Genomic DNA, 26656 nt, shown 5'->3' on the forward strand with positions numbered 1-26656 from the left:
TTAGTAGAGGAAATGTTTTCAAATGAGTGTTAGTGGAAACTTTACATCTGGCATTTAGAGATAAGAGTAAAAAAAAAAATTATGGGCTATTTGTTAAATCCTTATCATATACACAATTAAGTTTCCCACTAATCTAACTGTGGAGTAAACGATCCTTGATTACTTTTTTGTCCACAGTTAACATTTTATACATCCAGGTTTTTTCAAATGAAAGACTCGATACTGAATCATTGCTGAGGAGTTTTAATGCGTGTGTACCACAATTTTCAGGCCTTTTAGATTAACCACAAATGACAGCCAATGAATACAGTATAAAATATGACATTACAGCAAACAGGCAGTGGATAAGAACAAGTTCTATGAAAGGAGCATTTTTAAAAACTGCATTAAATACAAAACTAAAATACATTCAGTATTTACTAAAGATAGGTCTCTGTAAAAATGTGCAAATTCAACTGAATATGAGCACAATAAAATAGTCTCAAGGAAAAATCCCCAAGAAAGGCATTTAATTTGAGGGATCATGGTGACTGACAGGTTAAGTGTCCTAAATAGGTGAAGGGGGTGGGTTGGGGAAGGTCATCTGCCTGCTGACTGGTCACTAGGCATTCAGTGGGATTTCCTAGAAATACAAAAAAATGAATTGTTATTTTCCATGATCGGATTTTCCATGAGTAGGAAAATCCATGCATGAGTGTAACACTTAATGTCATGCACTAAAAGTACATGTAAATGTCTTTAAAGGCTTTTCTGTGGCCTTAATGAGCTGATTTATAAGCAGTATAGACGGCAATTTCATGCACACACACGAGCACATTTTAAAACACCGCTGTCAATAAGCCTGAACACATGCATATATAAGTCTATCTCTAATCTCTACTGTGTATATATTACACATTACATCCATTTCAGCAATCATTTTATTATATGTTCCCAAGAGATACAATAATATAGAATTCAAAACTGGATATACTTTAGTCAATGTGCAGCTTGTATATCAGTACAGGTTTACTGTCCTCTAAAAATAACTCAACATACTGCCATTATTGTTTAAATAACTGGCAATAAAAGTGAGTACACCCTTAAGTGAACATGTCAAAACTGTGTCCAAAGTGTCAATATTTTTTGTGAGCACAACTGTTACGTAACACTGCCTTAATCCTCCTGGGCATGGAATTCACCAGAGCTGCACAGCTGGTTGCTGGGATCCACTTTCACGCTTCTTCACCTTCCACTTGAGGATGCCACACAGCTGCGATGTGGCCGTTATTATGTTGGAGGGCACAAACCGACTTGTTGCAGTGTGCGGCGTCCTGAGCACTGATGAGCAGATCTTCCACTTCTGCAAACTCTAAAGCAATGCTTGCAGCACTTGTGCATCTGAAACAGCTTCTGCACCTGACGCGCAGCACAAGAACTTATCTTCTTTGATCGACCCTTGCGAGGCCTTGGTGTAATAATAGCTGTATGTTGAAGTAGTTTTAGAGGACAGTAAATGTGTACTGCTATACAAGCTGCACATTGACTACTCTGAAATATAGTATTGTCCCTTGAAAAAATATATTAAAGATGTTGCTGAAATGTGAGGGGTGTACTCACTTTTGTGAGATACTCTGTGTGTGTGTGTGTGTGTGTGTGTGTGTGTGTGTGTGTATATATATATATATATATATATATATATTAATAAATATGTGCATGTCATGCAAATTGAAAAAAATTCATGTAAAGAGCAATAAATATCTCTCAGTAAACACAACTTCACTAAAACTAACCTTTCATCTGTGGGTCTTTTATCCCAAAAACATTGAAATATTTAGACTGTAACAGAAAGGTTACAATACAGATACAGGGTGAGAAAAGAAAGAGAAAGAGATTAGTGCCACTATACTAGATAATCTACATGATCAGAGGTGGTTTTATGTAATGGGTGCCTACCACCTCCACCTCTCAACTCTGTTGGATCGATTTTAAATGTAATCGCACTACAGTGAAACAGGCAGTGATCACCTTGTTCAAATAAATTCAGACTGGTCTGAAAAAAGAAGGAAAGGGTAAACAAACCAGGGGTTTGATTTAAACAGAAATGTTGCATATGCAAAGTACCTTTGTACACAGTCAAATAATCTGTTCTTTATGCTGCCTATTGAGACCTTTTTCCAATTTTTTCCAATTTTATTATTCCCTTGTTTTTCAGAATTGCAACATAAAGGGTCATGAAGACATAAGTTCCAGTCGTTTTTTGCTGGATGTTTTATTGCTCAATATTCTTTTTTTTCGCTCTTTGTATGCAACAAGTATTGAAACTGGCCCAGAAAAAGATCATTCCACTTCAAAAAACATTCTTTGCAATAATGTAAATTATGATTTATTTGCTTTTTAATTTCCCTTTTGAGCTTTCTCTGTTATGTACCTCTTGAGGAACTACTGAATGTAACAAATGTGAAATATTTGGAATATATGGATGAAAATTTGTTCATATTTCTATTGCAGTAGATTAATATTGCCCACAAAACTTTGCTTTTTTTTTACCAGCTTTCGGCATAATTCCACAGTACTGTACATATAGCCTACTCTACTTATGACCAAATCGTGTTAAGAGTGTCGTACGCCACGGCTACGACAGTGCGTACCAGCTTCCGGCATCATTTTACAGTACTGAACATATAGCCTACTCTACTTACGACCAAATCGTGTTACGACCGGTCTGTCGGTCCCAATTGAGGTCGTAAGTCGACGTCTACCTGTAGCTGCATGCCCAGACATCTTTTATTTCTTACATACAATATACAAAGTAGGGACGTTTTTCTTGCACCTAGTTTAAAATGTATACTACAATAAACTACATTAACAATATACCAACTAACATTTAAATATTAGACCTAAAGTAACATTCCCATCTCCATGATTTTTGGCAGTTGTTCAAAACCTAAAACCGAATGCTCTTACAATGATTACGAAGAGATTTTTTGATTGACTGTAGTTTCATTAGCAGCTGAAACAAAAAAAAATATTTTAACTGGAAGTGGGAGCTCAGGGGTTAAAATACTGAACTTCTGATCGGAAGGTCATCATATTCCAGCACCACCAAGCTGCCACAGCTGTGCCTTGAGCATGGTCTTTAACCTTTCAGCTGCTCAGTTGTATAAATGATAGTACTGTAAATTACTGTTCAGAGGAATGTCTCATTTAAATACGGTCACAATCGCCTCTCAAGGTTGTCAAAATAAACTATATCCCTGAATTTCTCAGATTCCTGTTCGCACTGGATTGGGCGTGAATGAGCAGTTAAGAAATAGAAGTGAGAAACGTTGTGCCTTGAACTTACCTCAAGGTTTCCTCGTGCTTTCTTTAACACTCGGTGAGTCATTGACACTACAGAGATACGGAGAAATGGCAAGAAATGTCAAATACAAGAATAACACATAATTCTGCATGTGTGTGGTGATGCGAGTGTGTATGTCTTACACTGCTCTATGATGAGCCGCTCCATGCCCTCTTTGAGCTGATTGGTAGAGCGCAGGCGTTTGACAGCTCCAGTCATCATTCGCTCCTGCTGAGACAGTCTGATTTTTAGCTGAGCGAGCTCACTCCTCAACACCTCATTCTGTACCGAAAGAGAAAGAGAGACAGAGGGATAGAGAGAGAGAAAGTGAAATGTTATAAATGTTTCATTTATCTTTTAGTGAAAGTGTGTACGACTGTTTTGTAGGCCGCACTGAACTAAAATTCCCCGAACTAAAATCTTCTCAGAGAGGACAATTTTCTTCATATTTCCATGAGCATGTTAAAAAATGCCAATTACACTTGAGCCCATTCATGGCACAGAGGTTTTACTTTTACTTGCCCACAAAAAAAAAAAAGAGGACTGAAAAGTCTCTCTCTTAAATGTGGCATGCACTAAACCATGCAATGATGTCTTTCAGGAATTGTAACACAGCTGCAGCAGGTTACACAAACAGTAGTGGAGGAGTGACTTGTTGTCCCTCGCTTTCTCCAATCTATCCAGTTTGTGTCCCATTATCTATCTATCAGCTTTGCAGATGTTTTAATTTAGCTTGCCCGCATCCCTGGCACTGATGCTGATCCCCCAGCAGACCACAACACTATGAAGGGCACTTGCCACCACAGACTGATAAAACATTTCCATAATTCTGCTGCATACTTTGAAGGATCTGAGGTTCCTCAGTCTGCTCAACGTCGGTGTTGGTCCTTCAGTCCAGTCTGCTGTTTAAGTGAACACCCAGGTTTTTGTAGTTTTCCACAACCCCAACCTGCTCACCCATGATGGTATCATAGTTTTACCCTTCCACTACCATCTCTTCGGTTTTAACTATGTTACAATGGACATCGTCTTAAAGCAGCGTTACACAGATAATGCGGTAATAAAGAATGAATAAGAATGTTTTTTATAAGTGTAAGTTTGTCCCTAATGAGCAAGTCAGTGGCGAATGTGGCAAAAAAAACCTCCCTGAGATGGCATACGGAAGAAACCTTGAGAGAAACCAGACTCAAGAAGGAATCTATCCTCATCTGGGTGGCACCGGATGTCTTTTAGGCTTTAATAAACTACTCTGTATTACACACTTTAACACCAATGACTGGTATTGAACTGTTATGAGGTATCTCAATTATAAACCTCTGAAAGTATTTACTAATAAACAATAAACAACAACAAAAAAATAAACAAAAAAAACAAGCCTTTCAATGGGCTTGAAGGCTACATGAGAGGTTTTCACAATTTAAACAATGACTGCACTGGGAAAACCGGGTAGTGTTTGTACACAGGTCTGAGATTTAAGACACAAAACTAGTTTGATTATTAGTTAACAAGGTAAATGAACAGGGAAAATGCAACATGTCAAGGTAACCTAGTGCCTAAAAAAGACCATGCACATAAAATGTACTATATGAGTTGAAAAGTGGCTTGTCTATTAATACAATATCTCATATTTCAAACAACAAATTTTTAAATAAATCATACAACTGAGTTATGGCTGTGAATTATAAATCTTTAAGCCTACAGGAAAAAAAACATACAATTTCATTGATCAGAAATAGGACATTCCTCCACTGGCAGTTTTTATCTGCAAATAAACTATATTTATCTGTTTACCTGGGGAAATTTGATTTAGTGAATCATTGTGTGTTATGTCTACACTGTAGGTTTGTGCGTCTGTGTGTGTGTCTATGTGGGTATGTGTATTACCTGCTGAGTGTGTGTGAGGTCTCCTGTGGGCAGCGATACTCTCCAGAGCAGCTTTAGCAGTCGGCCAGCTTCCTCCAGCACCTGCTGCATGGTGCTCACACTGCCAGAAAAACCTGCACACTCCAAATACTAACACACACACACACACACACATCTCATAAGAGGGAATAATATATAAGGAGCAATAACTTCTTAATACGTAAAAAAAAATATTAAGCACTTCTAAGTGTATGGTTGTAGAAGCATATAGAAACAATATGCATTATTTTTGTGTGTAATTTGTGAATTAATTAAGGAATAGGGAGATAATGTCAATAATTAAATTAATAATACACGAAATTCTTGGATTTATACATTAAACACTGCCAAGTAATGTAATTTTGACCTTTTATTTTATATTAGAACTTTAGTCTTAGAATCGAGTTTTTAGTATTAGAGATAAAGCTAATCTTAATAAATAACAGCACATTTGAAGCAAACTTTTGTTAAAGTAATTTAGCCGACTAATCTTTTGAGACACATGGAGACTTAAAATGCTGGGATTCACATATGTGGATTTGTAGAAAGTCTCATTAGTGATTTACTAACAACGTGTTTATTTCTACATTGGATTGTATTGTGAAAGTGCCATAAGAGGCACACCAGGAATATGATCCTTTACATTTGTTTCTTATTTATTAACTTGGAGAAAAGCATTTAATTCTCTGATAAAAACCTCAAGCTAATACAATAAACTATGGGCAATGGGAATACGATAACATTGTTAAGATAGAATTTATTGTGGATAGAACAATACCGATACAAAAAAAGGAGTAATGGCAAGACAGTAAAATCTTTAAAAATTAGTGTAGACATGAATTTCACAGCACATATAAAAGAAAAATTACGGGTCTATTACTGGAGTGGCAATTGTTGGAGTTATTGTGTACATGTATTTGTATGTATTCTAACCCTGTCCTGTAGTTGTTTATCCATGGCTGCTGTGATTCTTTTGGCCTCTCTGATCTGTTTGCTTAGCGCGCTGTAATCCTCTATAAGGCCTAGAACATGACGCCCATGGCGATCTGCCCACTGCCTGTGGCCTGGAACCAGTCGGGACAAAGCCGGAGAACTACGCGCCGAACTACCGCTGTCTATGTATACAAACAAAGAAAACGATCATTGTCATTAGAATTTCATATGCAGGTTGAAATTCACAGATCTCAAAAGCCAGATGTTTATGCAATCACACGTGCAAATTTACAAAACGGAACAATATACCGTATGCAGCGCTGGACGGGTCCACATGTGAGTGCTGGTGTAACATCTCAGTTTTACTGCTTTCATCTGAGAGAAACATTTAAATAAAACAAAAATATTAAAACATATTACTATATATTAAATATGTACATATTACAAGTTGCTATCCAATAAACAATGTTCAATAGGAAATTAAAATTCTGGTACTTTTTTTTTATTTCAATACTGGGGAGATTATGCAAAATTCTCAAATAATTTTGTGCTGCGAGTGGTGAAATTACACATCTATATAGGAAAGAGTTGTACTACAACCTAGTGGACAGAAACAGAAATGCTGCTGCTAACAGATTGGAGAACAGTATTGTGATTATTTGTTCAAAAATAATCCAATGATTAGGATAACTGGAATTAAAAATACAATTTAACTGAGATTTGTTATTAACATTAAGATACTACTGACAGAATTCACAAATGAACAATGAACATTCTTTTAAATGTAAACTTTAAATATAAAAACTGATGCATTTGTGTTTGTATACCTGCTTGAGGGAGTAGATAGTTAATGTTGATAGTGGAGGGAGAATCTGAATGGTTCAGTAACTGCTGCTCCAGTTTGTGTCTCAGTGCAGTGTTGGTCTCGATACTTTTCTCCAGCTGCAGACGCAGACGCCGTACCTCGTTCAACAATTCCCTCAGATCCACATCGGAGGACTCAGAACTATGCTGCTCCTCTTCTAGACACACGTTATATAGAAGTATTGCAAACCTTTTTTTAATCAATATTTAAAACCTCTGCATAAGTGTTTGTGTGTACGGTTTGTACCTGTGTGGTTGTGTACTGAGCTCTTGATCTGTTCATGCACCTGGAGCTCAACTTGCACTGATTGTAGAAGTTGTTGAGTGTCTGCCAACTGCTGCTTTTGGAGATTTTGCTCACATTGCAACCTACAAACACACACAATTCCTTTACACACAACCATACACATAAAACATTATGTAATTGGAACCTCCGCAATTTAATCCCACGACTGATTTCCATAATTACGGTGCACAACCAAAAACTTTTCAGGAATTCAGGACCTCCAGGTGCACCTCCAAATGAACAATACATCACACAATTTTTATACGCATTTATGTAGCACTACTTGGTTGATGTTCCATAGGTAGTTGCATGCTAAAAGTACATGGAAACATGTTTGTGACTGATTACTCATAATAACAGACTATTTCCTGTACATAAAACACACATATGATGAAAACCAATGTGTGTTACCTGTACAGGCTGTTCTGCAGGTGTAAGCGTTCCTCACGCAGTATGTCACACTCTTTTCTGCTAAGCTCAAGCTTGGCCGTTCGCCTCGACAAAGTCTCTCTCAGATAGTCATTCTCCTTCTGTTTACCTACACACACACAATTTGTTCACAGACAAATAAACATGACTCCATCACCTTCTGTTTTAGTGTGTGGTTATTTTTGTTATTAAACATCAACTGTGAACTCAAATATGTGTATGTGTATACCTCTCGCTGACTGGCTAAGTTGTTCTTTTAGTGTGTGGTTCTGAGCCAGAAGGTAACTGATATCACTATTCAGCTTACTTGGATCTTCGGACCCAGCAATAAAGATGTGAGTATCTGCTGGAAAAAGAGATAAAATATATAACAAATTTGCATGCACCTTGAAGGTGTTTTTGTGTTAGGATTTGTGTGTGGTTGTACCCGGGTCTCTCTCAGCCTGCTGAAGTTTTCTCTCCAGCTGCTCTCGGAGTCTCTCGTTGGTGCGGATTGTTTCCTCCAATCGCTGACGAAGAGCTCGAATCTCCTGCAGATGCTCCATTAACAAATCTGTGAAAAACAATAAAGATCAGACTTAAAATAATTAAAAAACAATTTAGGAAAAGAAACCCCAAACAAGCACACATTCATTCCAGTACCTGAGCTGATGCTGGAGTGTACTGACTCATGCAGTGCCCAATGGCTGTCCGTAGTTTGGCTTTGGTAGTGCGTGTGTGAGACCGGCGAGCTGCTCTGAGTTTGTTTGTGTTTGGTCAGCGGGATGTTCTGACTCTGAGTGCGCGTAAGAATGGAGTGCGTGAGGTCGAGTTCGGTCTTCAGTGTGGCATTCAACTCTTCGCTCTTTCTCAGCTGTTCTTGAAGACGCCCATTATCCCTCTGCAGAGTGTAAACACTCCCGTCATCAACCGGAGATCTGTTCATGTCATCGCCAACAGATGAATGATGGGCCTCATCTTCAGGAGCATTCTTGCCACAGGTCGACTGCATACCTATTGGAAACCAAACAGCACACAAATGTGGCTCATAAATTAAAAAACATTCACAACATTGTGAATCTAATTCCCTCTTAGCCACAGTGTAACGTGGTGAGTCCTTGTGGTTTTGTATAAAATATGATTATATTACAATAGCCTGTCTTTACATTTTAAAGAATAAATTGCCAGACTCTGGCCAGTCATGTGTGATGTGATTTAAATAGCCACATCTTTAAGTAACATTTATTAAGTTACCATAATCACTGAATTTCAGATACATAGAATTAATTTCGGAAAGTGTCAATGTCAGCCTTGTACCTACTTGTGCCACGACATATATACAAGCACAAAAAAAAAGAAAAACAACTGGTACCTTTCTGACAGCAGAGTCTCAGTGTAATCTTTGTAATCCTGAACTTGCTACCACTGGCCCTTACCTACCTCTGGCTGACAAACTATTAAACTTCAAGACAAGTTAAATTCTCCTCAGAGAACTAAAGTGTCACCAGTACACAGTTATAGAAGTATAAAAATTCTCTTCATTTACCTGACCCGACCAAGGTTTCAGCAGAAATATATAAGCTCTGGAGAACTGTGTAGAGACCCACTTACACTCACACAAAAAGGCCCACTGGAAAGAGGTTTAACCCGATAGGCCTAGTAAATAATATATTTTCAAGGACTGCAACTGGATACCCCCTCTTCCACTTCCTCAACTATACTACACTTATAAAACGGAATTATTTTGGGAAAAAACAGTTGTAATCACACAAGCTGGTTCACGGATTGACATCCTAATGACTAAAGGAAAAATGACTTCATAACCATACTAATTTACCATTAGTGCATTAAACATTTATAAATTCAAACAGACAATTTTCAGGACAAATTTCTTTTTCCGTTCCACTCTGAAAAAGTGTGGCCTATTTGTTCCTATTTGTTTCTTTGTAATTTTTATTTACTGAACATTGACATTTATTATACATGAAAAAAAAATGCATGTGCATCCTTAAATTCTGCAAAATGTTAACACTTAACTAATCCTGGATCTCATAGTGTGGAGTGTGGAGGTGGCAACTTAGTGGTTAAGGCATTGGACTTTGGATCAAGTGGTCAGGAGTTCAATTTCCAGCCACATCAAGATGCCACTCCTGGGCCCCTGAGCAAGGCCCTAAACCACAAAGCTGCTCAGTTGTATGAATGAGATAAATGTAAGTTGCTTTGAACAAGTGTGTCTGCCAAAATTTTGAAATTCCAAAATAGTGAGTTTACAGAGAGAACAGAAGGAGCAAAGTTGTTTGTTTTATGTTGCCAGTCGCCATTTACATCACAGGTTCCAAACAATTCCAAATTTGTACCAGTGCAAATGTATATGTGGAGGTGAGTGATACCTTCAGTTGCTCCTCTAGCAGTGTGTGTTTGAGGGTCGTACAGACTGTCGTGAACAGAAATGGTGCTGTCACTAGACATTCTGTCACTCATCTCAGACTCTGAATCCTGATGCATACTGCTAATTTTGCCATGCAGCTGGTCCTTCAGCTCCTGAATGAGCTTCTCCTTCTCTTGGAGCTCCGCAGTAAACCTGACATGCACAGACACAAACAAGTAAGATTAAAGGTATATAAGCTAGTACCTGCTTCATACACATCTTCTTGAAGGACAGTTTAGAAAGTCCAGACAAAGATCCTCTAGGCTCAAGTTATAAAAAAAATTGAATTAAATATAAGCTGAGCAAAAAGTTTTAGAGTAAAAACCTTTATGGGTAACCAGCATGGCCAACCTTGAGTAAACAATAAATAATTAATACAGTGAAATAAGCTCAGAGCAAACAAAGAAGTAGAAAGTCCAAGCATGCACTGAAGAAAATCTGCTGTATAACTGAAAGATGTTCATTCCTCATATTAAAAGAAGTCCAGGTAAATTCAGAAAAGGCGAAGACAGTGAACCCCAAGCACGCGCACACACACTGCACTCATGTTCCGGGGCTGGGGCAGCCCCACTCACAGGTGTACATGCTGATGTGTTGCCAAAGCAAGGTTCTGGTTCTGCCTGCACAAATAGGTGATCTGCACCTGGTGCTGCTCTCGGTCATGCTCTAGCCGACTACGCAGCCACTGCAGCTCCTCCAGCATCCACGCAAGCTTCCTGACACAGCAACGGTGCATAGCAAAAGCATCCATACGTTTAAATTAGCAGCTCTACCCCTACTGCTGTGATGTGAACGACGTTCAAATAAAGATTAAAGGATATCTTCTAAGTGCAAATCATTTCACAGAAAACTTGAAAATATATAGTCAATTCCTTTCCATTTACAATATATGGCATTTGAATACGAGCCATTTTTGAAAGTGCACTGAGGTGACGTATTGTTTTTTCTTTTCATTGTCTAAGATATAGATCATGCTGTAATCCTGATGTAAAGCTCTTTAAAGTGTATGTGTGTACACTCATTCGTAAGGCATGTCAAAAGTATGATTGAGATTTAAGATCATGAAGTTTTGCCCACATGCATGACATGTCTCTGTGTGCGTGTGCGTGAATGTATGCATGGAGACTCACCTCTGAGCCACCTCAAATCCCGCAGCTCATCATTTTCCAATCGAGGGTCTGCTGGGTAATAAAAATGTGATTAGGGAAATAAAAAAAAATTGGCGAAATTCAAAAAGATTTTGAAACATTAGTGAGGGTATGCATGTAATAAAGAAGCCAAAGCCAAACACTAATACCACAATGTACAGATATTACACTAATAATAATGTATATAATATATGCTCTCTCTCTCTCTCTCTCTCTCTCTATCTGTATATATATATATATATATATATATATATATATATATATATATACACATACATACATACATATATGTATGCCTAGGCTACCAAAGTATTAATATACCAAGGCTACCAGGATATAGGTATACTTTTACCTTGGTATACCTTGGGTTACCTTAGTAGATAGACCATATCATTCATCATAGATGAATCTTTATCTTTATCTAGTCATCTATATTTTAATATCGTTATTTTTTATTTACACCAATGCAAGTGTGATTTTGTCAGGAAACCACCAGCCACGCCTCCCTCCAAGGCTTTAACTCTCACTCAGCCTCTCCCTGCTCTAATCACCTACACCTGCTCCCCATTACCTTTCCCCTTTTCTTACTTCCTACCATTAGTATTCCCCGTACTTCCATGCTCCATGCTCCGCTTGGGAGGAAGCGCTCAAGATAGGTTTGCCTTTAAGGGTTCACATTGGCGATCATCCCTGGACTACCCGCATTACGGATCCTACCCGCTCTCCGGTTCGTACTTCTCCTCAAGCCTCTGCCTTGTATATGTTTAGACTAAATAAAGGCAAGGTGTTTAACCATACTCCGGTTTCCGACTCTTGGTCCATACCGATTTAAAAAAGAATAGCAACAAAAAAAATTTGTGCCACTTACCAGTGAGCTGCATCTATGGTGAACTATTTTTAGAAAAGGCCACGCTTTGGGGCACCATGTTGGTGACCCATGGTATAATGCTACTAGGCTACCAAGCTATATTCTACAATGAACCTGTTTAATTACCATAAAATTGCAGTTGGGTTCTATTTTAGTATTATGTAAGTTTTGGAAAGAAAAAAGGGGCTGTGCTTTTAACGCAAAAAATAATCAAGTTGCCTTTTGGAGACAAACATTTGATAAAAAGAGCTTGGAGCAATGACTTTACATTTTTTTTCTTTTATTGCATTTTACTAGAGAAAGTGTATAGTATATAGCAGTGGTCCCCAACCCCCGGGTCAATTGGTACCGGGCCGCACAGAAAGAATACAAACTTACATTATTTCCGTTTTATTTATTATCTGATTCTGAACGATGTTTCCGTCCGTCCGTGAAAATATTGTCCGACATTAATCCGGTCCGTGGTGCAAAAAAGGTTGGGGACCACTGGTATATAGTATAGCATATAGTTAAACAACAAATTACTGCACACTACAGTCAAGACAAAATCTGCAATTCTATTTTATTTAATTAAGTGTATACCTACACTTAACATGCGACTCGAGCCTCTAACTAATATCTCCACCTTTGCTGAATGTATTGCTACACTGACCTTGCTCCAGTGTGTCTAGTAGGCTCAGACTCCGGTCCAAGTGTTTTTTGAGATTCATGCCTAGGGGGCTCTGGCCATCGTTGGGTTGCATCAGTTCCTCTAGTGCTCCCCGAAGCTCTCGCAGCTGTTTGCGCTGTTCAGCACCGAGTGTACGTGAGATTCTAATCTGCTCACGCAACTCGCACAACTCTCGTGCCTGAGACTGCACCAGAGACTCCATCCTGCCAAAAAAAAAAAAACACATATAATCACTCGCATTCTATTACAAAACTTAAAAGCTCTAACGTAGCCCATAAGTAAATGTAGTAACAAATCATTCCTAAACTGGCAACATTGGTGGTAATTTTGACAAAGCGTAAGGGAAAATGTATTCAACAAACAAACCAATAAAATAGATTCCTAAATGCAGCATGAAAAAGAATTAGAGGTGTTTTTCTCACTCTCACCTGGAAGGGGAAGCTGATTCATTACGGCTGTTAATTGTACGCTCTCTGTCCAGTTCAGCGTTAAGCTGGGAAATCTGTGCCTTCATTGCGGCACGTTCCTCCTCTTCCTCATCGCGTGTGGTGTCTGAGATCACACTCGGAACCTCGGCAGTCTGGAACTTCTTGGGCAGCAGTCGCTGGAGGTGAACAATGACCTTGTGCTGACTTTCTACCTGTGACCTGAGTTGCAAGAGCTCATGGGTGGAGTCAGATTTAGGGTCACGAGGCCGGGGAGAGCTGAGATCTGGTGAACTCGGGTAAGAAGGGCTGGAAGTTGTGGTGTCCAGATTGTCTGCTGAGGTGAATCCAGAGAGAGCGTGGTCCAAACCCACAACACCGTCTACATCTGAGACACACAATGACAAACAAACATAAACATACAACAGGTATAAAATTTAAATTTACGGGAAGCAAAGAAAACCAGAAGGCGGAACCCGTAACTCCAGGAAAACAGTATAGCCATGCAGGAAATGGAATCACAGACCAAGTGGGTGAAAAACCCAATACCAAAGCACTATCAACAAGACATCCTCCTAACCCCACACCAAGTCTGAGTCGACTCCAAGCGGCATGTGAAACATGCAAAAATGATCGTATCAGGAATCTTTCCATTATATCTCCAGATTTCTGACATGCAGCAGACAGGCAGAGAGTAAAAAACATGCAGGAAAGATATTTTTCTGTATTTATGAAATTGTATCTCAATTTATTCAGTAGCCAGCACGTCTTTAGTAACTGCCGATCACACAATGTCACAGAGCAGCGGAACGTATTTGGGGAAGAAATGCTAGAGACTCCCAAAGAAAGTAAGAAATTGAAATAGAGAGATAGTGCTGCTGCCAATTCTGTCTTGTCTACCTGTGCTACTGCCCTCCTCTTTTTCAACCTCCGTCTCACTCCTTCCACTTGTCTCGTAGCCAAGGTCCTGTGCATCCACCTGAATGCCTTTATCATCCTGTTCAACACGAGGTGCTAGGATTCATGAGCATGGGTGAAAGCAGCAACGACGTGTGAGTGATCCAGAGTCCATGTTATTGAACATAGCATGCAATGCGGTCATACTCCGACGAAACATTTTGACATCTTTATAACGTTGTGTAAACAGCCTTTTATGATCCTTTAGTTACTTAATCATCATCTAAAGCTAACACTTGTAAAATTGGACTTTCATACAATATAATGAGCTGCTAATACCCAGTAGTAGTAGCCCAGCTAAGGCTATTATTAAACACTATTACCCTTCTGTTTACCGGGGCATTTATAAGGGTTTTGATGCTGATAGGGTCATAACAGTGTCCGTGTATTCTGTTTATATACTTGTGCATATCCCCTTTAAAAGTTACAGCAAATTATGAGCGTGAAATAACTAACAATGACAACAAATAAAGGCAATTAACCTTTGTTTGTTTAATTTCTTTTGGCAGTGAGGTAGTGTATAAATGCATTACACTGTTTTTTTTGGTTGACCGAACAATAGAATGAATAGATTGAAGCTTTGCTTACCTTTGCGTCGCTCTGAGTGTTTATCCCTATTAGAGGGTTTCTGCAGTGCAATGATGGACTGAGCAGAAGCCAGTTTCTCCTCCAGCTTCTGACACATTTTCTGCTTCTCTTTTAAAGCCTTCTGCAAGCTCTCCAACTGGGCAACACTCTCAGGGTTGAGCTCACCCGCTGCTTTAAAGCCTTGTACTTTCTTAACTTTAAGTGCCTCCGCCAGCTCCCAAACCTTCTGAGCATGCTGTTTAACAATCTGGACAAGCAATGTTAGACTTTTATAAAGGTTTGGGTGTGGACTTCCTGATTGATCAGGATCCCATGTTTCTAATATATTCTGTTGCCCCTGTTTCTGCTGTCCTTGGGGAATCGGGGTGCTTGTCTTCTGTTGCGCAGCACCTGAAATCTGGAGTACTGGTTTGTGTTGGAGTGGGTCCACAATAGTGCTGTGACTCATATCTGTGCTGCCAGGAGGCCAAACCCTGTCTCTTTCCAGAACTGCCTTCTGAAGCCTGTTCAAATTCTGTTCAAGCTCTGTGTTGGGCAAGCTGTCAGAACCATGCAGAAGTTGATCTGACCTGGAACCGTAATCTGCAAGAGAGCCCGCTGTTTGTTCTGCTGCTAAAATATACTCCAAAAGACATGCAACCAATCTATGCTGATTCTTTTCATGTTCATGTATCGTCTCCTCTTGTGGACTTGTGGCTTTGTGGTTGCAAATCAGCTCCTGGTCGTTTGTAGGGCTGTTGCGCTGGGCAAACATTTTGGTAATCGTTTCTTCTGTAGTCCTAAACTTTTCCTGCAACTCTGGATTAAGCCTGCACTGTTGCAACAGGGACTCCTGAAGGGTCTCGGCTTGACGTTGCAATTCTGACACTGAATTTCCATCCGGCAAATGCAACTCCTTAGGAGTGCTTGCGGAGGATTTTCCTTGTTTCTGCAAGGCCTTCATCTGGCTGAGCAGGCCCTCAAGTCTCTCACACAAGGCTTGTGGGTCATTCTGGCGAGAGGAAAAGCTTTCAGGCTGATTAAATGAGGTCAGTGATGCAATGGCGACTTCAGCTGTGTTTAGGAATTCTAGTAGCTGAACGTTAAATTGATCTTTTTCCTGCACAACTCGTTGAGGCTCAGTGCACTGCTGCTGCAGTGAGGAATTAGATGCCAATCCAGATTGGCCCAGGCCGCTTTCAGAATCCAGGTTGCAAGCTGTAAGGTATGCAATTGTGGACTTTGCAGCATGCAAGGCTTCAAGGTACTGAGCATTCAATCGTTTCTTTTCCTGAAGCTCAGCTTGGAGCCCTTCCCAATTCTGCATCTGAAACTGAAGTTGGGAAATAAGCTCTTCCTTCTCTTGGCACTCCTGGTTCAGTAACTCCAGCTGAGATAAGAGTTCTGATTGTGGAATCTCAGACATATTCCTTGAATTTTGTCTGGCATCACAGTTTTGTTTAGTCTCAGTGTGCATATATTGTCTAGCATCAGAATCCCAAAGAGTCTCAATGCTACTGCTTGGAGAACGTTGGCGTGCTGTCCTACTGAGACCTTTGCTCCTTTGCGTAAACTGCTCAGAGTCTGTGGTACTAAGCAGCTCAGTACTTTCCTCTGTATCTCGATCAGTCAGCTCTTGCCTGTCCCTTTGCTTTGTAGGTCTCACTGCTACGGGCAGCCGTGATTTGGAGGATGCCTGCAAAGCAAAACATTTGGTGATGCATGTTGTAGCTTGAAATGCAACTTACAGCACTGCAGTTAAACAAAATACACTACAATATTTTCTAAGGCAATGATCAATGACTAACATGCGTACCTTCCAAGTGTTTTATCCATTTATTATTTGAAACGAAGCAGTTTTGCTAACACTAAGAACGTTTCCCCATCAATTTATTCAATCATAAAATCTTTTGCGTTTTGTTATATAAAAACACTCTGATTAAAAAAAAGTATTTTAAGTGTTAAAGAATTAAGTGTCTTTTTAAAAGGCATATGTTATAAAAATCTGTTTACTAATAGACTTAGATTACTGGGGGCTGCCAACCAAGTCCCAAGTTTAGTTACTATAAAAACAATAGAAGTGTTTTAAAAGCAGTGCATTATTGTTGAAATCATGGTCTTATAGAAAATGAACCATCAGGTCAATCACTTAAGAATTCCACACCATTGTGGCATAAATGTTCTAAAAACATACATGACTCTATATAGAATTAAACCAGAGATAGTTTGGAAAAATATAAGTATGTACCAATATCTGCATTTTATTACCCATGAGTGGCAATTAGAGAGAAAATAAAAATGTCACCCATATTTAAACCTTTTCTAAATTTTCTAATTCATGAAATACATCCGGGAGAAATCCAGTCTCCTTCAAATGAACTCCTTCAGGTTCAACACATCTTTAAATGTATAAACAAGAATTAGCTTTCAAATCATTCAGCATACAGACACATTACACCTATAATGCTGACTATACAGTTCGCCGTTTTTTGAAAAAGATGTCACTCAGCATAGATAGCTAACTAGCTTGTTGCTCTCCAAAGTCAAACTGGCACCAAATGCTTGCCAAAATAATTTGTCACAAGCCATTTGATAAAGTCTTAACACTTACTGCATGTTTCAGACTTTTGTTCAATTTCCTGCTTTGGTCTCGTCTGCCTTTCCTTTTGCTTTCTTGCTCTTCTTCATGTTCTCGGTCCTTGTTTCTTCCTTTATCTCTTTTCTGTATTTCCATCAACCTGTCCTCCAAACTGGCAGAATGTCTCCGAGTGGCCTCGTGCTCCTCCCTCGGACTCTTAGGAGCCATGCTGTCAATCAGTTCCGGGTTAAACCCTGGCCCACTTTCTGCTTTTGCTTTCGTATTGCGCTGTAGCTGTTCCTTCAATAGACGAACAACCTTGCGGTGACTTCGAGCTTCTGCGCGGAGGGTCTGCACAGTCCGGTGGAGGTTAGCATGGCTGTCGTTCTCTCCGGAACTTTCCGCACTCTCTTTAGACTCGACGGCGTTTTCTTCCTTCAGGAGCACACCGAGCTTTGACATTTCGGAACGAAGTTTATTAACCTGCTCCCTGTAACCGAGAGGATGAGAATATGAATGATATCAGCTTGCTATTATATATATATATTTTTTAATATCCTCATACAATTTGATATATTTTAATTTTATATATTATACAGGACACAAAAGAAGCTTATCCTCAGGATATTTTTAAATGGTGATATTGCATGATTTTATCACTGGAGTCTATGGTACAGTCTACAGCTTTGACTTCAGCGTGCTTACCTGAGCTCAGAAACAGATTCTGCTCCACAGTCTCTAAGCAAGGATGCAAGTTCTACCCGTTCATTCTCACCCTGGTGTCCAGGAGCATGTGGGGAGTTTCCATCATCATTTATTTGGGATGGTAAAGGAGAAGCAGCCATCCTTCTATGGGCTTCAAGACCTTCATCAGCTATCTCCTGGTAATAAACAGAGGTGGCAAAATTACACACATCCTTCATTTAAGTATGAGTAAGATACTCATGTTTTAAAAGTACATATTTTTAATACTCTAATCAACATGGGGAAATATGGATGCTTTATGCAAATGTATGTTTATTATTAGTGAAACCAAGCTCAACTTAGAGCATAAAGACAAACAATTATTGTAAATGTTTTAAATTAATTATGGTGGTTTAAATTAAGTAAATCATTAGGACACCAAACGGATCCTTTGCTATGTTTCCACACGGACAGTTAATGAGGTGATACCGGAGCAATTGTACCTCTTCTAACTTTCACACCCTTTACATAATCAAAGAATATTTGTATTTGATGTGAACTGGTTCATGTAAAAACATTTCAAGCTTTTTGTACATGCATTTATTATATCTGTGAGGTGAGTATTTACTGAGATTCAGGTAATTTTATTTGTGTTTGTGAAGGGAGATGACACGGCAGCCTGTCTGTTTACTTTATTTGACAAAAGCACAGTGTTTTGTTGCTATTATGAGTGTATACAAATAAAAGAAGACATTTTACAGATTCGAATGATGTATTGCTCTTATCTGCACAAATCAAAAAGACAGGAATTTAAGTTTGTTTCCCCATTATAAGAAAAAAAAAGAAAAGAAAATGCTCTGCGCGTTTGTCGCCCCCCAGAGGGTTAATTGTGTAAATCATGGCGGATTTTGGTGTTTGATTTAAAACTTGGCGCATCAATAAATCAAATGTTAACTGAATAAAAATCTGGAGTTTATTTAATTATTTCATATCTGAGTAAAGAAAGGGCGTCATGAATAAATGTATGTTGCGCTGAAAGTTTTAATCTCACCTCTTTTATATTTAGTTATTTATTTATGTATTTATATTTTTAATAAAAATGGTCAAACAGAAATGCACGCTGCATTGATAGCATGTTAATAAAATTTAATGACGTTAAAAAGGAATGTGCATTTGAATTTTGACTGCCCTAATTAATATATTAATACAAAATGAATTTCAAATGTATTACTTAATGAATGTGTCCAGGCTGAACAGCCACCATATAGAACATAAGCAAAGAAAAGATGGACAGGAATGTCTCTGTTTTCAGTCATGTTTACATCACTGACTTCCTCTGTCTCATCCACGTTAGCTATAATTCTTGTTGCCTTCTGCCTGCTCATTGTGAGCTTCGTAAACTAGTCTACGTCTGTGGTGTGAGAGAGCCAAAAAAAGATACACCAGTGGATTGAAAAAGCTGCGCAATGACAGGAAATAGGTTGATAGGCTGAAATCGGCACGCAGTGAAAAGAAAAAATTGACATTTCACCAAATTTACAGATTCAAACTAAAGTAACGAGCAGCAGTGACGAAGTATCTGTACTTCGTTACTTCCAATCTCTTGGTAATAAAACAGCATAATACATACAATATGTATAATAGTATAATAAGTATATTAATATGTTTAGCTAAAATGGAGCTATAACTATGCCAAACCACAAACAGGATACAAACATTAATTGTAATAAAAAAGAAAGTGCACTAATAATGCAGAAATGCTATAATAACTAATAGATGCAGTCTAGATGAAAGGGTAGGTGTACCCAATAAAATTAAAGTATGAGCAAATCAATAGTATCGTTAAAAACTGCAAGGTGTTAATGACATGTTGTAGTGATATACACAGCACATATGCTTACTAATGAAATCTATAAATTACGGTAGGTACCGTATCTTTGTGATTTGTAAATTTTTTTTATGTAACACTATGGCTGAAATTGAAACTAGAGTGCAAGAACACGATCTAAAATCTCTAATCTTACCCTTTCGCATCTGGTGTAAAACTTTCCCTACGTATCACATTGATCAACTTTTAAATCACACTTGCTTCTGGAACTAGCTGGGAGAGGTATTATGTTTTTAGGTTGCAGGATTGTTGCAGATTTGTATGTAATTGTTATTACAACCAGCAAAGGAGGTCACATCAGGTTCAAATGTCTGACAGATGCTTTAACTTCCTTATTAAGCATGCGGCAGTGAGCAGGACTGATTGAACTTTCTGTAGAATTAGCCAGTATTGGTCAAATTTATTTGCGGGAACATGTGGGATGACCAACATATACTTTGGGAGTTGGTTAGAATTAATCAAACTTCCTGGAAATACTAAATGAATGCCATATGAGTCAGATTTGAAGTATGACAAAGTGACAGAGATTCCTTACCGTCATACTGGCGGCAGTTAGACTCTCATCTACGTCTAGTAGGCTGGCTAGTCCCTGCGGCTGCTATAGTAATGGGATGGATGGTAACACATGACTTGAGAACAAAAAAACGTTATGAACGAAAATAACATAAAGAAAGCATACAATAATAGCTGGATGGAGAGGCTGCAGGTGGTTATGGGCAAAAGAACAGGCCAGAGAGATAGAGAGAGGAGAGAACATGGGTTAGGGAGAAACGGAGAATCAGACAAAAAACTACACTACACATAGAAAGAGAAACACCTAGGCGTATATATATACACACACACACACACACACACACACACACACACACACACACACACACACACACACACACACACACGTCAAGATCTCATTCATAATGCATAAACTAACACAGAAGTAAAAAGATTTAGGGTTTAAAGTCGATGTGTTAGGAAATCTACAGATTTTAAAAAGAGGGAGTGAGTTTTATGAAATCAGTTAGTATGCATTGACATCGGACAAAAAAGATTCTTTCCTGCTAAATAATGTTAGAATAATTGTTTTTGGTAAATTGTTGTCAAATAGTCTGAACTTTTTCTGTTTTATACAGAAAATGTTATTGTAAATTACCTTGCTGGGGAGTGAAAAGCCAAGGTTTTTTTGTTCCAGTGACTCTCTCTGAGCATTGCCTATAAGGCTTCTCTCTTCCAGTGCTAACTTTTTCTGCAGCTCTGCATTTAAAGTCTGCAGCTCAGAGACCTTAAAAAAAACAAAACAAAAAAAAACAAAACAGAAAGCAAACCAGAATAAATGTCTGAAAGAAAAAAAAAAACAGCAAACATTTCCAGAATATATATATATATATTTTTATGTCATGAAAAAAGTAAGAAGTAGAATAGAGCCAATAGTGTAATGCTGTCTTATGATTAGGGAGATGTTTGACGTCATGCTCACCTTCAGCCTTAGTTGTTCCACAGAGAGCTGCTGTAGCTCCTCCTCTGGCCCCTCTCCTACACATATACTCATATAGGATGTCTGCTCGCCAATCAGACTCAGTGTGTCGTCTATAATGACCAGCAAAATTACTATTAACATCAACATCTAGCAAATCAGTAATTTAGGACCATTACCAATCAAGCCAGCATCAGCATAAGCTATTATATGGCCAAATGTTTACAGAAACCTGATCGTGACCATATGGGCTTTTTGAACATTCCATTCAGATTCATTCCCTTTGCTGTATAATAAACTACACTATTCTAGGAAGAGTAGCTGTGGGAATCCGTTTTCACTCAGCCATAAAAGCATGAGTGAGGTCTGGCAGCAAGGCCTAGCACACAGTAAGTGTTGCAGTTTATGCCAAAGGTGTTCAGTGGGGTTGAGATCAGCTCTCTGGCACAGGCCACTCAAATTCTCACTGGCAAACCTTGTTTCCATGGAGCTCACTATGTGCAAAGGGCCAATGTCATGTTGGAGCCCCTTAATTCCAGTAAAGTACAATTTTAATGCTACAGCTAAAAAAGCAATTCTATACAATTGTATGCTTAACAAGAGAATTCCATATTCTGAAAGCATATAAAATTATTATATATTTTTTTTTATATCACATGTATGGCACTAGTGCAAGCTCTGTCATTTTCGTAATCTTACACACAAAATTGTATTGGACACTGTATACATATCTGGATTAAATAAATGTGTCATTGTCTTGGAATATTCAGATTAAAAACCTCTCCTTAAAATTTTCCGAAACTCTTCAAAAGGGAAGTTTTAGCGATTTCTCCGTAAAATGATCACCAGCTTTCCTCACTTATCCTGCAATGATTCATTAGGCTAAACCATCTTCTCATTTCTAACGAAAATAAACACAAGTTACTGCTGATTTATCCAGTACACATCAGATAAAGTCTGCTTCGTGGGTCAGGACTTCTTTAAATGTGCCATGTTTAGATATACATACCCATGTCATTGGCCTGTCCTACTCCTCCACCTCTGTTCTGGATCTGGCCGAGTCTGGCTTGTAGAGATGCGTTCCAGCGCTGAGCTTCTTCTAGAGCATCTCGCATATTCTCCAGCTCAGCAGGGTCTGCACCTAAACATATTCACCCATATTACTATACACACACATACTCATATACTAAAATCACCACTATGAGATAGATAGATAGATAGACATATATATATATATATATATATATATATATATATATATATATATAAATAAAAAGTCCCTATAGGGAAAATTAACAAAAAAATGTTTTCACAGAGTCATAAAATTCTTCAAATTTTTACAAATAGCCTTTAAGAATGCCTTTACAGAGAAATTATTAATGAATTGATGTTATTTTCATGGATAGATCTGAAAGCTTGTCACAATGTAGCATGTCTATTCGACAAAAAGGACATGAACGCAGGTCACTAAAAAAAATACCAGGAGACGAAGTTGGGAAAGACCTTTCTATATATTTACAAAGAAAAAACAATCATGTTGAGGATATTTTGCAAATAAAGCTGCAGTCTGTTAAATTAATTTCCTCTGTGCATGGAGGACAACCTGTAAATTTAATTTCATTAAAACTCCTAATAGAAATGCTTTGTGTCAGTATTCACAATGTTATTTATAATACCTAAAGTGTTTCAAACCATATTTTAGTAAACCCGTTTATGTATTTTTTTATTTATAAATGAGAAAAACGCAATAAACTGACGCCACCCCAAAAATGCTATTTTATATACTTCATTTTATAATTAATAATTATATTTTTTCATATAAATTTCATTATTTTAATATAAAACTCCATAAAAACAATTCCCTTGAAGTTTTTTGGTCTATCGTGCAATCCACAAGAAAAAATAAGCCAAACAAATTAGTTATGTGGTAAATGCAATTTTGTGATAAACCGGGGGTGCACGATTCGAACCTCGCTAAAGCGGGGGATTACTGTATTTCAAATGCAGCACAGAAATTAAGTTAACTGTCCCCAAATTAAAAAACTGCTTATCAGCTCTGGCTCTTTTTCTTAAAAGGAAACTCGCAAAACATAGCAGTTTTAGTTGAGGGGGTTGGTTGGTTAGTTAGTTAGCTAAAGGTTTGTTAAGGTTTTCAGTACAATAGCAATTTGCCCTGCAGGTACAGTAGCACAGGGGTTTAAAAACATAGTGTATAATGGGATTTAAAAAAGGACACAATGTAACACAATGACACCTTGAGAACATATTGACTCAGGCTCTTTCATGAACCTTTTTCTTTTTAAATTTTCCTTTAATCTGTCTATACATGCAGACTAAAGATGAAAGAATGATGGGATTGGACCGTTAGACAGTTTATCTTTGCATATGCATCATATGTAAATCTCTTTTTAGTATTGGATTTAATAATCGTAATGAAAGCTGAACGCACTGCTTAAGACCTTAACTTTTTAAACCAGTTACTCTATGACTGTGGAAACATGAGAGCCACTAGACAAGGACATACATGTTACATACATGCCTGTATGTGGAGACAGCACAAAGCCTATATATTATGAATCCTGGCTGGACATCAGGACTGAGAGATTGTGTGCTTGTGTTAGATGTTAACATGGCAGACACAGAAACACAAAAAGCACATTTTATTTAATGGCTGATTTCTCATTTGTTAATAGAATAAAATGATGAACAGATGAAAGAAGCAGTTAGTCAGATTGATTAATAGAGACAAAAAGTATAAAGAACATTGATTACAGGGACAAAACAATAGCAGGTTAATAAAAAGTGTATACATATATGGCATAAGTGAATGCGTACAGAGCATAAGCACAATGACAGACAGGAATACTGACAAATGAAACAGAAAATAAATAGTGAAGGATAGCAAAAATAATAGAAGATGATGAAATGAAACATTAAACACAAACCCAGGATGCATAGGGAGCAAGAGAGAAATGGAAAAGGTTCAAATACATAGCAGAAAAGGGATGAATAACCTGTTGGATAGCCTACGCATGTGTAATATATGCAATATGCTTTATACTTTCTGAAATACTAAACACATCAAATATCAGTTTATGCATTTTAGATTTCAAATTAACTATATGTTATATAATGGCTCAATAGTTATAGAGCCACTATCAGAAAGAGTTTGATCAGACATTAACTAAATAAAATAATACTTTTAAAACACAAAGAATACTTTACTAAAAAAAAAAAAAAAAGTAACAACTGCAACCCTGCTCTTTTAAGCATCATCCAGTCAACCAATCATTAAAGCAGAGCAATGCATGACATCAGGGAACTAAAGACAAGTGGAATGTTTCTCTAAAATGAGAAAAATGTCTGATGGAACCCAATATAATCCTTTTGCTTCTGTAGTCCTATCCACCTCCAGGCACATTGTACTGTGCATACAGTGTGCATGATTTTCTGCTCGCCGTGTTTGCAAAGAGTGGCAACTTATCTTAAACTGAACTAGCAATCCTGTTGAACTGGCCACCTCTCTTATGAACTGCTGCACAAAGGGGATATAATATATATATATATATATATATATATATATATATATATATATATATATATATATATATATATATATATATATATAATTTTATGTTGTGAAATGTGCCGATCAGCAGCTCTAGAAATACTCTAACCTTCCAACATTACTATTTATTATGTACAATTTTTTTTTTTTTTTATGTACAATTTTATTTATTTATTTATTTATTTATTTTAAAAGAGTATTTGTATTAGTATTTTATTAATAAATAAAAAAGGCTGGATAAAACATTTTCAAAACGGACAGCTAATGGAACAAAACCAGTTAAATACCTGCCACTGTGTGCCTGTGATTTTTTTATTACATTTTTTATGTGATCATATTCAGAGCTTAATGCAATGCATTAAAGCGACACAGAGCTCAGGCAGATCAACACAGATTCATTTTGTATTTAAACCATTTCAAGAGTTTCAACTCTCCTAACATTCTGACTGGCCCTCAGAAGTTGTCTATTGCTAAAATGCACTCAGTATTTGGCTGTCCTTTGACTTTCTGTACTGCACCTTCTCTCTGATTAACTCTCTGGATTTCTTGGCGCAGCTGCTCTCGGAGCTCGTTGTTGTTACGCACGCCATCTTCTAACTGCTGCCTGAGGATTGCCACGGTAGCCAGTTCCAGTTGTAGTGATTGCAGCCGCTGGGCACTGTAAAATACACACACACACAAAGCCATGTACAGTGTTACACAAAGTCTCTAAGAGCATACTGCATACAAGAAATGCACAAAAAATATCTTAACCAATATAAAAATATAAAAATTATATAATAATTTTCAAAAATCACTTATGAATTTAATTTGTGTTTAATTAAAACATGAGATAAATTAATAAATGAGCAGGAGGTACAGTGATGCAGCAGGCAGGGCTGCCAGCTTTAGGATCTCTGATTTGATCTTTAACATCACTGTGCTATTGTCTACATAGATTTGTTCTCCCTGTGTGTTTAAAGTGCATTCTCTGGTTTCCTCCCGCCCCAAAAACAATTCTGCAGTAGGATTGGCTACTTTAAAATACCTCTAGGTATAAATAAGTTTGTTTAAAAAAGTGTTTATGCTGCCCTGGGATAGGATCAGTCCCCACCAAGACCCTGGGCATAAAAAAAAAAAACTGAACTGATTACCATAGGGCTAACCAAAGTGTGCATCATGTGCTCTATATTGGCAGAAACCATTCACCTGTCTGGCTCTCGGACTGCATGAACAAGCTTGGTATAGAGCTGCTGTTCTTCCCTGAGAATGTGATTTAGCTCTGCCTGCTCTGAGCACAGGTCCCCCAGAGACGACATCTTCTGCTGGGATTAAATTTGAAGGTTTGTAGCGTGTTCATTGAGGAATAATCACGTTCTGTATTAACTGGAAATATTATAATGGTAGATGCGTCATGTTTGCGTACGTACCTGCTGCTGTCTATCTCCCCCTATGATGGTTCTCTCCCTCTGAGGAAGAGAGCGGAAGCTGAGCTCGTCCCCATACCAGGAGAGGTGGTCAAGTGTTGAAGCTGACTGCCTCTCCCCCATCTGGGCCAAACGCTGCTGTAATTCCTACAATTCAAATATTGCTAATGAGACAATACTAGTGGAATTGAGGCAATCATCCTGACTGGTTTTTAACACTTACAATCATTTTCTGCTGTAAGACAAGACTACAGATAGTCCAAGACTTACAATAAAGATGCGT

General features: G+C 38.0%; 1 protein-coding gene across 1 annotated transcript in view; it reads right to left on the minus strand.

Moving 5' to 3' along the window:
* Positions 1 to 10111: 10111 nt before the first annotated feature.
* The window catches only part of cdk5rap2 (CDK5 regulatory subunit associated protein 2), a 38703-nt gene continuing 22158 nt past the window's right edge, over positions 10112 to 26656 (minus strand). The window contains 15 exon segments of the mRNA XM_046868457.1: positions 10112 to 10296; positions 11274 to 11324; positions 12812 to 13032; positions 13258 to 13642; positions 14155 to 14268; positions 14800 to 16474; positions 17390 to 17846; positions 18062 to 18237; positions 20464 to 20526; positions 21079 to 21207; positions 21403 to 21512; positions 22409 to 22540; positions 25486 to 25625; positions 26156 to 26268; positions 26377 to 26520. Coding sequence (XP_046724413.1) covers positions 10250 to 10296; positions 11274 to 11324; positions 12812 to 13032; positions 13258 to 13642; positions 14155 to 14268; positions 14800 to 16474; positions 17390 to 17846; positions 18062 to 18237; positions 20464 to 20526; positions 21079 to 21207; positions 21403 to 21512; positions 22409 to 22540; positions 25486 to 25625; positions 26156 to 26268; positions 26377 to 26520 — 3957 coding nt within the window. The 3' untranslated portion in view covers positions 10112 to 10249.

This window comes from Silurus meridionalis, chromosome 15, assembly GCF_014805685.1.
Source record: "Silurus meridionalis isolate SWU-2019-XX chromosome 15, ASM1480568v1, whole genome shotgun sequence".
NCBI lineage: Eukaryota > Metazoa > Chordata > Actinopteri > Siluriformes > Siluridae > Silurus > Silurus meridionalis.